General features: G+C 46.9%; 1 protein-coding gene and 1 pseudogene across 1 annotated transcript in view; one reads left to right on the top strand and one right to left on the bottom strand.

Moving 5' to 3' along the window:
• Positions 1 to 13,803, bottom strand: part of Emc1 (ER membrane protein complex subunit 1) — a 33,123-nt gene extending 19,320 nt beyond the window's left edge. Inside the window, exons 1-11 of the mRNA XM_004850419.4 lie at positions 13,673 to 13,803; positions 11,871 to 11,995; positions 10,978 to 11,043; positions 10,654 to 10,747; positions 5,593 to 5,721; positions 4,061 to 4,187; positions 3,344 to 3,493; positions 2,852 to 3,019; positions 2,294 to 2,365; positions 1,988 to 2,047; positions 744 to 866 (exon numbers count right to left, since the gene is read on the bottom strand). Coding sequence (XP_004850476.1) covers positions 744 to 866; positions 1,988 to 2,047; positions 2,294 to 2,365; positions 2,852 to 3,019; positions 3,344 to 3,493; positions 4,061 to 4,187; positions 5,593 to 5,721; positions 10,654 to 10,747; positions 10,978 to 11,043; positions 11,871 to 11,995; positions 13,673 to 13,767 — 1,209 coding nt within the window. The 5' untranslated portion in view covers positions 13,768 to 13,803. The remainder of the gene's footprint in view (positions 1 to 743; positions 867 to 1,987; positions 2,048 to 2,293; positions 2,366 to 2,851; positions 3,020 to 3,343; positions 3,494 to 4,060; positions 4,188 to 5,592; positions 5,722 to 10,653; positions 10,748 to 10,977; positions 11,044 to 11,870; positions 11,996 to 13,672) is intronic.
• Positions 6,299 to 8,810, top strand: LOC110350458 (alpha-(1,3)-fucosyltransferase 4-like; annotated as a pseudogene).
• Positions 13,804 to 13,907: the final 104 nt, after the last annotated feature.

Raw genomic sequence — 13,907 nt, 5'->3', positions numbered from 1 at the left:
AACAGTCAGTGAGAATCCAGATGCTTTTCAGAGCCCCAGCTCCTAAGATTCAAAGTGTTTGGAGTTCTTAGCGGTCATGTCATTATTTAACAGCTAAACATACACCAATTATCTGGATGACAATAAGATTAGGAATATTTTCTGAAGCCAACACAACAAGAGTCTTGAGCTCTCTCGGACCTGTCCATGAAGAAACTTGAGTACTTAGTATTATATCCATCCAAGCCCCAGTCCCGCTCCATGATACAAGCAGGAGGCCAGGACTAGACTTTCCATTTTAGGGATAAAGAAGCCAGAGCCCAGAGGCTAAGAAACACAACTCCATAACCCTAAAGAGACTCTGGGTAGGATTATGAGTGCAGGCGTGGAGTTACACAGCTGTGACCTTGAACCTCAGCAACATGTCTTACTAGCTGTGATTCTGGATAGGGTATCAGATGCCACTGGGCCACGGTAACATTTGTAAAACCAGGTCAGTAACAATCACAAGACTGTTGAGAAGGTTCCATCAATTAGTGCACAAGCACAAAGCTGAGCACTCTGCCTGGCACACAGTGATACATAGGCACAGGCCATAGCTGCTTTTCCTATTATTTATGATCAGTTGATGGCTCAGGAAGAACTAGAACCCATGTCCAGAGGGCTTTTATCCAGGATCCAAACTGTGACCTAGCCCTGAGGATGAAAAGCCCCATTGCGAGAAGCCCACAGGATGGACTCTTGAGGCAAATGCTCTGACTCACTCGCTCAGGTTGAGTATGGTTCTGCTCCAGGCTAAACGTAATTGTGGTGTCCAGCAGCCGCCGACCCGTCTCCACTAAGTAGAGGTTAATGGTGTAGGTCTGGTTGAAGCAAGCCAGTGAGTCCTGGGAGAACACACAGCGTGGTCAAGTACAGCAGAGGTTCCCAACCCTGGTTGGTACTGGCCCACAGCCTGTTAGGAACCAGGTACAGCAGGAGCTGAGTGGCAGGCAAGCAAATCTTCTGTATTTAGAGGTGGTCTCCATCACTTTCCCCATCGCTCCCATCACTATCAGAGCTCCACCTCCTATCAGATCAATGGCAGCAATAGATTGTCATAGAAGCCCAGACCCTACTGTGAACGGCACATGTGAGGGATCTAGGATGCAGTCCTTATAAAGATCTAATCTAGGGCCAGGATTTATTAGCTCAGTGGCACTGCGCCTGCCTCACAAGTGCAAGGTCCTGAGTTTCATCCCTGGTACTGGAAAAAAAAAATCTAATCTAATAAAGTATACATTAAATGTAAGGCACTTGAATCATATCAAAATCATTCCCCCTGCCTACATCTATGGAAAAATTGTCTTCCATGAAGCTGGTTCCTGGTGCCAAAAAAGGTTGGGGACCACTGAACTAGAGGGATCCCCAAATTCCCCCAAACAATGTGCAAAGATTCAGTGCAAATATCCTAGAGAAGGACCAGAAAGGGAAATATGTGTAAAGGAAAATAAAAAAAGAAAGCTAAATCCTAAGAAAGAAAAATGAGGTACCTGAGTAAACAAAGGAAATGACGATTACTACACTTGCTTTAGAAGGAAGCCAGGAAGCAGAGTGCAGAAGAGATTTCAAAAGAAGGGTAAGATCCTGAGCAAGGACAGGAAGAAAAGGAGGCTCGAGAGCCAAAGCCAAGTTGAAACCACAGCTGAAGTCCAAAGCTCTAGCCAGAGCCTCACGCTTCTGCCTCAGTGCAAATGCACAGACCACCACTCAGCTCTGCCAGCCAGGATCCCCAGAGAAACGGGGAAACTGAGGCCCAGGGAAGAACATGGGTAGGAACAGATTCTAAGGACTCTCGTCCTCCTTTCACCATGAAAAGGGGTGAAAAGAAACATTATTTAGTTCACAGCACTTAGGCACCACTCAGGACAGAGAACTTGAAGAGACCCACTAGCCTCAGCTGCTCTACAGCTTTCTCAAGGTATCTCCTGTGTCCCCAGGGCTGGCACACTGCCTATACCACACCTACCTGTGCACTGGACTTCTCCACAAAGTTCCCCATGAACCCATCTTCAGAACTGCTAGGTTTCTAAGGAGAAAAGAAGGACAAGAGAAAATTCAGCCAAAGGGCCATTCCCCAGTCACCAAAATGAGGTCTCCTTCCTGGGAAGAAAGAGGATGTGCACAAAGCTCTAGAGGTAAGGAGAGGACTGACTCAACTTGCAACAGCCTCCTGTCCTCGCGTTCTACCTCACTTGGCAAATACACCCAGACTTCTGACTCAGGGTTCTCAACAGGAAAACGCCATATGCTGGCTGTTACTCTCAGTACTCACCACTTCATTCCGACAGGTCATGACTGCAGCCACCGTCTTCTCCCCAGTAGTAGCAAAGCTCACAAGGGCAGTCTGGGGGGAAGCAGAATGTCAACTCCCAGATGAGGCCTATATTAGCCAGCAGCCTTCCAGATGGTCACCTCTCCTGGGAAGGTCTCTTGGCCTTGGAGTTCAAAGTGCTCCCAACTTTGGAAATGATAGCCAGGGCATCTCAGCACAGGAGGTCCTTGTTGCATCTAACAAAACTCTCCACTCCCTCTAACACAGGCACAGATCACCCTAAACTCCATGCTGCACTGAGTATACACAGCAGGGCTTTGACATCCCCATTTTTCTGTGATCCCCAAGGAAGGCAAGTTTTCCTCTGAAGATCTCTGTAACACTCGGGGGAAAGGGTTGTTGCATTCCTGCTGTGACACAGTACCCCTCTCAAGCCACTCATGGAATGGTAGCATCAATCTACAAGTAAATCTCTCCAGATTTAAAAACATTGCCTCCTAGGGTCCTTGTCTTGGCCAGACCCTCCTACAACCTAGCAACCACGCTGCCTGCAGTTACCTGGGGGAAGTTTTTGAGCAGACTCAGAGTTCCCTGGTGGTAGTGTAGCAGGGCATAGTGGCTTGGGGACAACTGCAGGAAGAACTGGGGCCGAGAAGGATCCACTGGGTTGGGCTGTGTGGGCAGCACTCGAGGCTGGAATCCACTTCCAAATTCTAAGTCAAGAGACTGAGAGAGACAAGACAGATTAGGATTAGGGAAGGCAGTTGACCAGTCACTGACGCACCTATGCGTCCATCCTCTGTCCCCTTTGCCAGGAGACATAATTAAACCAGGGCAGAAGCTCCAGAAGCTCCCATTCAGCTTCTCCAAAGCACAGTGGCCTATTTCCCCAATACCAGATCGGCCAGAGGCCTGTTCTTTTCTCCATGACTGCATAGCTAAAAAAGGAAGCCACAAAACCAGGAGAAAGACCCCCAGGGGAACTGTGCTGACCATTCTGAGCCCTGCAGGCAATGCCTTGGGCCAGGAAAAGCAGCTGCAGCTTCTCACCTGCAGTGGGATCTGCTGAAGTTCCCATTCCGTCTCCAGGGCCAAAGTATAAAGAGAGCGTGAGCTAGGGTCAGGGCACACCAGGACAGCCTCTGCTACCAAACCACAGCCTCCAGTGAGACGCTGCAGCCATGGAGTTGAAACCCTGACCTACAGGAATGACATCAGAACATGAGGTTCCCGAGGGACTTCTATATCCCCTCTCAGCCCCTTAACAGCATTACGACCACAATGCCAGGAGGGTCCTAAGCTCAAAGGCTTTTCATGGTTGGCTCCAAAGGGATTCCTACTGCCCCAACCCTCAACAACCTTCCAAGAGCCTCCAAAGATGGAGAAAAGTCAGGATTTTCTTTCTGGTCACTAGACAAATGTACTAGGTAACTGCAAGTACCTCATATTTCAGGTAAGTATTTCTCTACTATGTTTGTCTACTATATGATGTTCTATAATTACTTTATAATAGTGCTTAGAAAATACCTAAGGGCAGTGACCAGATCTATACAATTTTTCAGACATCATAGAAGAGCACTTCATGCAAATGTAAGTACCTTAAATACATGGCAATGTGGATGAGACAGCAGCAAGGGACTAGAATCAGGAACCACAAACCACTTTTGATCTGCTGATCCAAGTTCTCTGGCCCCAGTGCAAATAAGTACTCTATCAATCCCTCCCTTCCCCATTCACAAAGCTCCCAAGCCAGATGCATTCCCATACCTGCTGAACAATCTCTCCATCCTCCACGTTAAACTTGACAGTGTTCACATGGCTGAAGGGAACAACGCCAAGGGCCCACACTACCCCAGAGCCATAGGAATACACCATCTGATAGTGGATGCTGTCACTAAGAGAGGGAAGAAAGAGTAGGGGCCACAGCGTTAACCTGTGGCTAGGAACATCCTACAGGATCTTCCAAAATCAGGCTGCCAGGCCTTTGCCAGATGTCACAAACAGGTATTCATACCCAAACAGGTATTGCTTAATTCACAGTTTTGGGTTTTGCTTTTGTTTTGTTTTTTTCAGTACTAGGGGTTGAAGCCAGTGGTGCTCTACCACTGAGCTACATCGCTAGCCCTTTTTATTTTTTATTTTTTTGGTACCAGGGATCGAACTCGGTCCTTGTGCTTGCGGGACAGGCGGTGAAACCACTGAGCTAAATCCCTGGCTCCTTATTTTTTATTTTGAGACAGAGTCTAAGATGCCCAGGCTAGCCTTGGACATGTGATCCTCCAGCCTCAACCTCCCTGTAGCTGGGTTTATAGGGGGGGGATCACATTGTCCAGCCTTTTGGGGCTTTGAGGGGGGGTTGATTTTGGGTTTTTTTGCAGTGTTGGGGATCAAACCCAGACCCTTTCTCATATTAGGTGTCACTAGTACAGCACCACTGAGCCACATCTTTGCTTTGCTTTTGTTTTTAATTTGAATATCTGTCAACATTTAGAATTGAGGTTACTCATAAAAATCAGATTTCTAGGGCCGGGGATTTAGCTCAGTGGTTCTGCCACTTGCCACGAAAGCACAAGGTCCTGAGTTTGATTCCCGGTACCAAAAAAAAAAAAATCAGATTTCTAGCTTTCCTTATGTTAGAGTTGCAACTCCAGGCCTACCCACTTACCCATCAGCTAAGGCTGCCCCCTGGAGGTAGGTCAGGTACACTACAATTCCCAGCCAGCCCCACAGGAATTTGACTTTTGATCCCTGCCTAAACTTTGAAAATGGCCATGGGTGGTCCAAGGAGATCCTTTCCTTTCCCTCCTCTTGTTCCTTCCCAGCTTCAATACTTTCCACCATCAGGACCTCTGAAATCCCTCTCAAGCCTCACTCAGCCCCTACCCTAGGGGCTTTTTGAGTCCCTCCCTTCCTTCCTTTGTTCCTTCCTTCTTTTCCTCCCTTACCCCTCCTTTCCTCCCATTCTCTTTGTTCTATTTATTAATATGAATGAAAGACTCAATCTAACTTGAACTGGATGTTGAAAAGCCCCAAGTTACCATGCCCATGAACATGCAAGTAGCTCCCATCCTTGGCCAGCTCTAGTGCCCCAGTATAAGAATTTTTCCTCCTGCAGAGGACACTTGCAGTGTAGCCACAGCGTTTGCACAGGGGTCCAAATCCACCAAGTACAACACACCATACACACCACCAACATGAGGGAGACCTGGCCAAGCAAATGCTGCAGGACCTTCAAGGAGAATGAGGGGCTCACAGGAAATAGAATGAGGCACCCATAGCCTGGGAGAGGCCAGTCTTACCTTTCTGGGAGATGCTCCGCCCACTTTAGGTGCCCACTGGAGAGGTGATGGAGGGCGAGAGTTGTCTTCTTCAGGACCACAATGTACCTCACTGACTCCTGCAAGCCTACCAGCCCAAGTGCCTGAAAACTGAGCACAGGTACAGGGGTGAGGGCCTCAGGCTAGAGCATAGTCTCACCACTGCCACATTGCCTGAACGTCAAACTTGGCCAATTTCAGAGTCTGCGTTGCAACCACTGAGCCACACTACCTCCCTGAATCCTCAAATCTCCTAAGGACTGTTCCTTCCTTCCACCAAAACTTAACAACCAGATCAACTCTCTACCCTACACCCATCAGGCAATGCTGTCATCATTGGGCCACATGCCCACCTCCCCTGAATTTGATAACAGAGCCATCTCACATTCATATGCCCTACAGGATGGGAACCAAGTCTTTACTGAGTGAATTATTATCATAAGATGTATAAGCTAATACCAAAAACCTTGTAACTTAAACAACCTTAGCAAAGAGAAAACAGTGACTCAAGCTGCTCAAAAATAAAAACATGGAAAGTTTTATATTATGTTCTTAGACCTAGAACATGGCCAGGTGTAATCCCAGGCTGAGGCAGGAGGATCACTGTGAGTTCAAGGCCAGCCTGAACTACATAGCAAGATACTGTCTCCAAAATAAAAAAGGAATATGGAAAAGGTCACATAGTAAGATGAGGAAAAGCATTCAAGTACAAGAATAAATAATGCCCTCACAGAACTAGAGAAAACAATAAAAAACTTATACGGAGCCAGAAGAGATCCAGAATAGCAAAAGCAATTCTGAGAAACAAGAACAAAGCAGGAGGCATCACAAGCCCAGATTTCAAGTTATATCACCAAGCTACAGTGATAAAAACAGCATAATACTTGCACAAAAACAGACATATGGATCAATGGAATGGAACAGAGGATGCAGAAACAATCCTGGGAACATTCAGCCATCTTATTTTTGACAAAGGCCAAAAACAAACACTGGAGGAAAGATGGCGTAAGATTAAATTTCGTGGGCAACCGGCGGAGACGGCCCGAGCCTCAGGGGCAGTACGAGAGCCGAAGGCGCCCTTCCCGGCTCGAGACGCTCGGCGAGCGGCTGTGCCCGCGCGCTCCGAGGGCCCAGTGGAGACTGCTGGCCAGCGGGCGGCTCAGAGGCCGGGGGCTGCCCCGGAACGCCTAGGCGCTGGCTGCCGCTGGGCTGATGTGCACTGCGCTGGCAGCCTACACCTGCTGGGGACAGCTTCCCTGGGCGTCCTCGGCCCCGCTGCGCTGGCTGGTGGGCGTGCTGCTGTGGTGGGAGAGCTAGGGGCTAGCGGCCGGGCCTTGAGGCCGGCCCCCAACTGCTGGCTGCGCTTCAGTATCAGCGGGTGCCGCCTGCTCACTGACCGCGCGGCCTACCGAAAGGCTCAAGCGGTGCTTTCCACCACCGCGACCTGGTGTGGGGACCCCCCGACTGGCCCCTGCCCTGGGGTGCCCAGGTCCAGGCGGACGAGCTGCTGCTGCGCGTGTTAGATGACCCCCGGGCCAGTGCTGGGTGTGGGTGAACTTCCAGTCACCCTCTCACTCTCCTGGGGCTGCGGGCCCTGACTGGGAACCTCTTCAACTGGACGCTTTCTCAACGGGCCGACCCCAACATCTTCATGCCCTACAGCTACCTTTATCCTAGGAGACACCCTGGCGACCACCCCATGGGTCTGGTCCCGCTGCTGGCCCGGAAACAAGGTCTGGTGGGCTGGGTCGTGAGTCACTGGCATGAGCGCCAGGCCAGGGTCCGCTACTACCACCGGCTGAGCAAGCACCTGCTGGTTGACGTGTTCCGCCGCGGCGGGCCTGGGCGGCCTGTGCCCGACAGCGGGCTTCTGAACACCGTGGCCCACTACAAGTTCTACCTGGCTTTTGAAAACTCTCAGCACCTGGATTATATTACTGAAAAGCTCTGGCACAACTCGTTGCTGGCCGGGTTGGTCCCGGTGGTTCTAGGCCCAAACCGTGCCAACTACTAGCACTTTGTGCCCTGTGACTCCTTCATCCACATGGACGACTTCCCTAGTGCCTCTTCCCTCGCTGCCTACCTGCTTTTCCTCTACCGCAACCTGGCAGTGTACCTACTTCCACTGGCGCCAGAGGTACACGATCCACATCACCTCCTTCTGGGACGAGCCTTGGTGCAGGGCCTGCCAGGCAGTGCAGACTGCTGGGGACCAGCCCCAGAGCATTTGCAACTTGGCCGGCTGGTATGAGCGGTGAAGCCACCTAGAATGTGACCATTTTGATCCTCTACTGGGTATTCTCCTTGACTGCCACCAATTTGTGGGACTAAGTTCCCCAATCGCCTATTTTTGCTCTCTGGGATTAAGGTGATTTACCAATTAATATTAATTAGCACAAGGATGAGGTGGAAAGGATCCTTGATTCTCATGGTCTTTCAAACAACTAGCAGTTGTACTCCCTCTGTTGTAGGTGGACATCTAGGAGCCTTTCCTTACCCAGTATACATTTGTACAAAGTCTTTGGGAAGGTTTCTTTGAATTTCCTCCTCTACCACAGGCCATATTTGTAGCCTATGTAGACTCTCAATCTTGTACATGCTGCTCCTCCACTCATATTTGCCTGAACCAAGGTGAAGCAGATCCCTGGTGTTTAGAAAGAGCGTTGGTGTGAGATAGTGGAAGGACTGTGTCCCCATGTGGGTCTTTTTATTTTGTTTTTGGTACTGGGGATCAAATTCAGGTCCTTGCACTTTCAAGGCAGGTGGCAGCACTACTGAGCTATATCCCCAGCCCTGGGTCTTTTTCTTTGTTGGTTGGATTCCTCAAAGCCTCTGCTCTTGGGAAAGGTGAGGAGTAGTTTATGGAGCCACTGACTTCCTTAATAAGGACTGTTTGTTTCTTGCCCTTTGAATGGGAACAAGTGCTGGATTGTCCTTGGAGGAGAATTAAGATGAATATATGGGTGTACCCCACTTTATACAAGAAGTGTATTCCTGAAAAGCTGCATCTAAATCACATCCTAAATTCAGTGCCCTAAGGGAGTTCAGTATTTAATGGAACCCTGTGGAAAATCTCTTTACAATGTGAATAATCATCTAATTTATTTATTCTGTCTTTATATTTTCCTATAAACTGGTTTTTAAGAACATGAAAAGTACAAATGTGAAAATAAAGCACAAGCAACCTTCTTCTCCTCCTCTCCCCGCTCCCCCCAAAAAAGATTAAATTTTGTGCCAAGGAGCATAAGTTATGATTTGGGTGTATTTTAACCAACCTTATGCACGCTAGGTTTTAAAAATTGGTGCTGGGAAAACTGGCTATCCACATGCAGAAGACTGAATCTAGACCCATATCTCTCACCATCCACTAAACTAAAATCAAAATGGATCAAACATTTAATATTAAAACAAAAACAATCTTCTGCAAAATAGGTAAAACTCTTGAAGATAGTGACATAGCCAAGGATTTTCTGAACAGAATCCCAACTACACAAGAGATAACATCAAGAATCAACAAAAGGGATCATATCAAATTAAAAAGCTTCTGCATAGCAAAGGAAACAACCAACAGAGTGAAGAGACAACCTACAGAATGGGAAGAAGATTTTGCCAGCTATTCCTCGAACAGAAGACTAATACCTAGAATTAAGAACCCAAAGGGCCAGGGATTTAGCTCAGTGGTTCCACTGCCTGCCTTGCAGGCAGGACCCAAGTTCGATCCCCAGTACCAAAAAAAAAGTTATCTACAAGAACTCAAAAAAATTAGATACCCCCAAAATTAAAAGATCCAATCAAAAAACGGGCAACTGAAATGAATAGACACTTCTCAAAAGAAGTACAAATGGGGCTGGGGATTTAGCTCAGTGGTGCTGTGCCTGCCTCAAAAGCACTAGGTCCTGAGTTCGATCCCCAGTACCGGGGAGAAAAATAAAGAAAGAAGTACAAATGGTCAACAAATACATGAAAGAATGTCAAAAAGAAAAAAAAAGATTAAACCTAATATAAATATTAGGACTGGGGGTTTAGATCAGTGGCACCGTGCCTGCCTCACAAGCCCAAGGTCCTGAGTTCAATCACCAGTACCAAAAAACAAACCTGAAGGCAGAAAGAATGTCAATATCTCTGGCCATTAGAGAAATGCATAATTAAACAACAATGAGATTCCATCTTACTCCAGAAAGAATGGCCATCGTCAAGAAATCAAAGAATAACAAGTGCTGGCAAGGGTATAGGGAGGAGAAAAAGAAACTCTTTTACATTATCGGTAGGAATATAAACTAGTACAATCACTATGGAGATTCAGCAAAAAACTAAAAATGGAAACTCCAGTCCTAAACTGGATGATTCCAGCACTTGAGAGGCTGAAGCAAGAGGACTCCTGCAAGTTCGAGGCCAGCCTGGGCTACATATCCAAAAAACAATAAGGAAGGAAGAAGGGAGGGAATAAAGATAGACCATTGAACCAGCTATTCCCTTTTTAGGTAGCTTCCCAAAAGAGTTAAAGACATATTACTGCAATACGTGTATATCTGTGTTTATAACAGTACAATTCGTAACAGTTTAATCTTGGAAGCAACTTGTATGTCCATCAACAGACGAGTAAAGAAAATGTAGTATTCACACACAATGGAATACTACTCTGCTGTAAGAATGATAAATGAGTCATTTGTAAGAAAATGAATACACCGTGAGACCATAATTATAGGTGAAATATATCAGACATATAAGCTTAAACATCACATGGTTTCTCTTGTATGAGAAACCCAGACATAAATAAAGTGCAAAAAAGGGGAAAAAAACTAAGATAAAATAAATTAGGAAAAGAAAGAATAAATTCTGCACCTAGCTCAGAGCTCGGGATCTAAGGGGTGCTCAGTAAACACTGGCTGAGGAAAGACACATTCTCCATAACCTCGAGCACATCAAGATCAGGCATTTGATGTTCTCTGCCTCCTCACAAGGCCTGAGATTGCTGTTCGTGCAAAGGTGTGCCCCAGCTGAGCTTTTCAGTGAGCCAAGATGGAACACAGCTTCTTCCCCTACCTGCTGCTGTCCAAGGTTATCTCCCAGTTCAGGCCTCCAATGTTAGTCTCCCAGGAGCGCATAATGCGGCCTCCATTGGACACAGTGATTGCATCTGGAAGAGAAAAGATGATGGCAAAGTCATTTCCCAAACTTGCTCTGTCACCTCCTAGAGTCCACCCAGAATAGCCTCACCTCTGACTTAGAAAAGCAAACAGACTTTAAAGGGTGCCTGTCCTTCACCCGTCAGTAGCACCCTTTCCCTTTTCCTATCAGATGTGGTACAAACAAGGGAGCCAAAGAATGGGAGGGTGGCAGCCGGAGACCCACCATGCCTCTGCTTACCCTGTCCATGGAGCAGCATGGCGTCCACGGCTCCTTCTGCCGTGCCTTTGTCAACATGGCGCCACACTGGAAGACATGAAAGCAGGCATGACTATGGACATTTCCATGACCAAGAAGACTGGGAGAGGGCTGAAGAGATCTCTATTTGGACAGCAATATCCAATTTTATTTAGAGGAGAAGAGGAGTACAGCTAATAGATCATGATCTAGTCCCATTCACTGAGTAATGAGAGGAGAGGAAGGGTTGGAAGGGGCCACTATGTCCCCATCTGAGGCCTCTATACCTCCAGTCCCCACTACCACTCCACTGGGCATGTAAACAATTACAAGATTAACAAAACCCATCTGATTCATAAAAAAAAGTGATTACAAATTCCATTCTATGATTTTAATACCTAACAACCCAGCTAGTAGCAGAAATCTAAGAGGGAGGAGGGAATCTGAGCCTTTACTATAAAATAGAATAAAGTGCTATGCAACAATATCTTTTTTTTAAGACAAGGTCTTGCTGTGTGGTTCAGGCTGGTCTTGAACTCACTATGTAGCTGAGGTTGGCCCCGAACTCAAAGTAATCCTCCTGTCTCTGCTTCCTGAGCGCTGGGATTACAAGTGTGCACTACCACACCTGGCTCAGTAATATCTTACAGTATTTAAAAATGTTCAGGACTAAAAGAATACACTACAAAGACCAGTTATAGGAACATTAAATACTCAAAGATGACAAGACTGAAAAAAAACCCAAACTATCAGAATCCACTAAGAAAGAAATCTTTTGGCCAATGTGTCTGTAACTTGAGAATCAGTTCGGTAGGCATGACAAGCCACAGGCCACTCAGATTCACTACAATCAGCCTTCTCACCCAGAAGCCAACCAGTCTACACAGCCCACTTACAGATCTCCCCAGTGCGAGAATTTAATGCCGCAATCACATTCTTCTCTGTGGCCACAACCAACTTCTTGGATCCAGGGGAAAATTCCAAGGAGGCAAACTTGAGCTTCCCAACATACTGCTGTCTCCTGTGGAAAAGCACAGGAGAGCATCAAGGAAAAAGTAATAACTGTAAATAAGAACCAAGAGGCATCATGTAAAGATACAAGTTCCCAATGAGAAATGTAATTGTGTTGTATACCTAAAATGTACCAATAAAATAATTTAAGAAAAAAAAAAGAAAAAGAAAAAGTAATCACTGCACAAAATGACCTGCAAAACAACAAATCACTGGGTTATCACCATCACACCTATATTATCCCTAAGAAATGTTTTGAGGACATCTGACAGAAAAGACTTCCACACAATGGAGTCAAAAGCAAAGGGAACCAAAGAAGAGAATTACCTCCATATAGATGAGAAATAGTTGTCCAACTAAATGTAAGCACATGTTTACTCAAGGTAAGTGACACCTAAAAGAGCCCTTGAGGGCCAGGTGTTGTGGCATATGTCTGCAAGCCCAACACTGGGGAGGCTGAGGCAGGAGGACTGTTGTGAATTCCAAGCTAGCCTGGGCTATATAAGTGAATTCAAGGCCAGCCTGAACTACATAATGAGAACCTGTCTGGGGGGGGAAAGGCCCCTAGCCTAAACCCCACTAGAACAAAGTTAGTCTTCTCTATACTCACTGATAGTGGGAGTAGGCAGTCAGCTTACAAAAGGAGACACACAGGCCTACCTTTGATGAGCATACACTACAACATTCCTTTCTAACTTCAGTAACCTTTAGGGGGAAAAAAAAGTTCTTTTGTGTCTTTAGTTGCACTCAACAAATACATCAAGCTATCTGAGACAAAAAAAAAAAAAAAAAAACTTCACAGAAGAGGAGATACCTGAGGACCTGATGGATAAAATGTAAATAGTAATAATAATTATTTGGGGGCTACCAGAGATCGAACTCAGGACCTTGCGCTTGTGAGGCAAGGAGCGGCACCACTGAGCTAAATCCCCAGCCTAGTAATAATTATTGATTGCACTCAATGAGCCAGATTTTGTGCTAAGTACTTTAAAGGGATTATCTCATTTATCCTCACAATATTGTAAGAACTACTGGTCAATTAATAAACCCATTTGACAGACAAGCCAAGGCAAAGAGTGGCTAAGTTACTTCCCCAAGATCACAAAACCCTTAAGTGGAAAAATGGATAAAGCAAAAAGCAAGAGTGTTAAAGAAGATGAGAGTGAACGCATCGCACCTTCTGGCTAATGAGAGTTTGCGGCGTCCATTCTCTGAGCCCTGGGCCGCCTTCAGATGACAGGAGGCGAAACAGGACTCGATACAGGACTTAGAACCAGCCCTAGTTCATATGACCAACTGACGCCAGCCAGTTCGAGAAGGATAGCAAGTTCACTGAGGGCTGGTGACCTCTAACACCCTGGAGACCAGAAACCTGACAGTCGAAGAAACAAGACCAGGCGTGGGAGGAGGGACTCAAACCAGAACCCCAAAGCACAGCCAGCTTCAACAGTCACACAAATATCAGCTGAGAAGATCTCCCCAACACTGGCTTAATACTCCTCGGTCGAAGTCTTAAAATCTTTAAATTCTTAATTTGTGAACAAGGATCCCACGTTTTCATTTTGCACAGGGTGCAGCAAGCTATGCAGCCGAACCTGCTCCATGGTAACCTCCCTCCTTTTACCAGACAGGAAACGACTCTGGAAAACAGCCACCTCCTTCCCGAACAAGCCCCCCACGTACGCACCAATCAAACTTGCCCACTTGGTCTTCATAAACCGCGGCCGCAGGGACAAGCAGCACAGCCCAGAACCAGAGCCGGGAACACAGCACCGACGCCATGACTGAAGCCCCGAGGCGTCCGCCGCCGACCCAGCATGCACCAGGCCGCAGGCCCCGCCTCCCGGAACCATAGAGTTGCGACCGCGCGAGAGGCTTTTGTTGGCCCTAGGGAACTTGGAAGCGGCCGAGGCTCCTAGGTC

This window comes from Heterocephalus glaber, unplaced genomic scaffold, assembly GCF_053883595.1.
Source record: "Heterocephalus glaber isolate CG9 unplaced genomic scaffold, H.glaber_assembly_v1.0 deba00001452, whole genome shotgun sequence".
NCBI classification, from domain to species: Eukaryota; Metazoa; Chordata; class Mammalia; order Rodentia; family Bathyergidae; genus Heterocephalus; species Heterocephalus glaber.
This window is presented reverse-complemented; position numbering and strand designations above follow the sequence as displayed.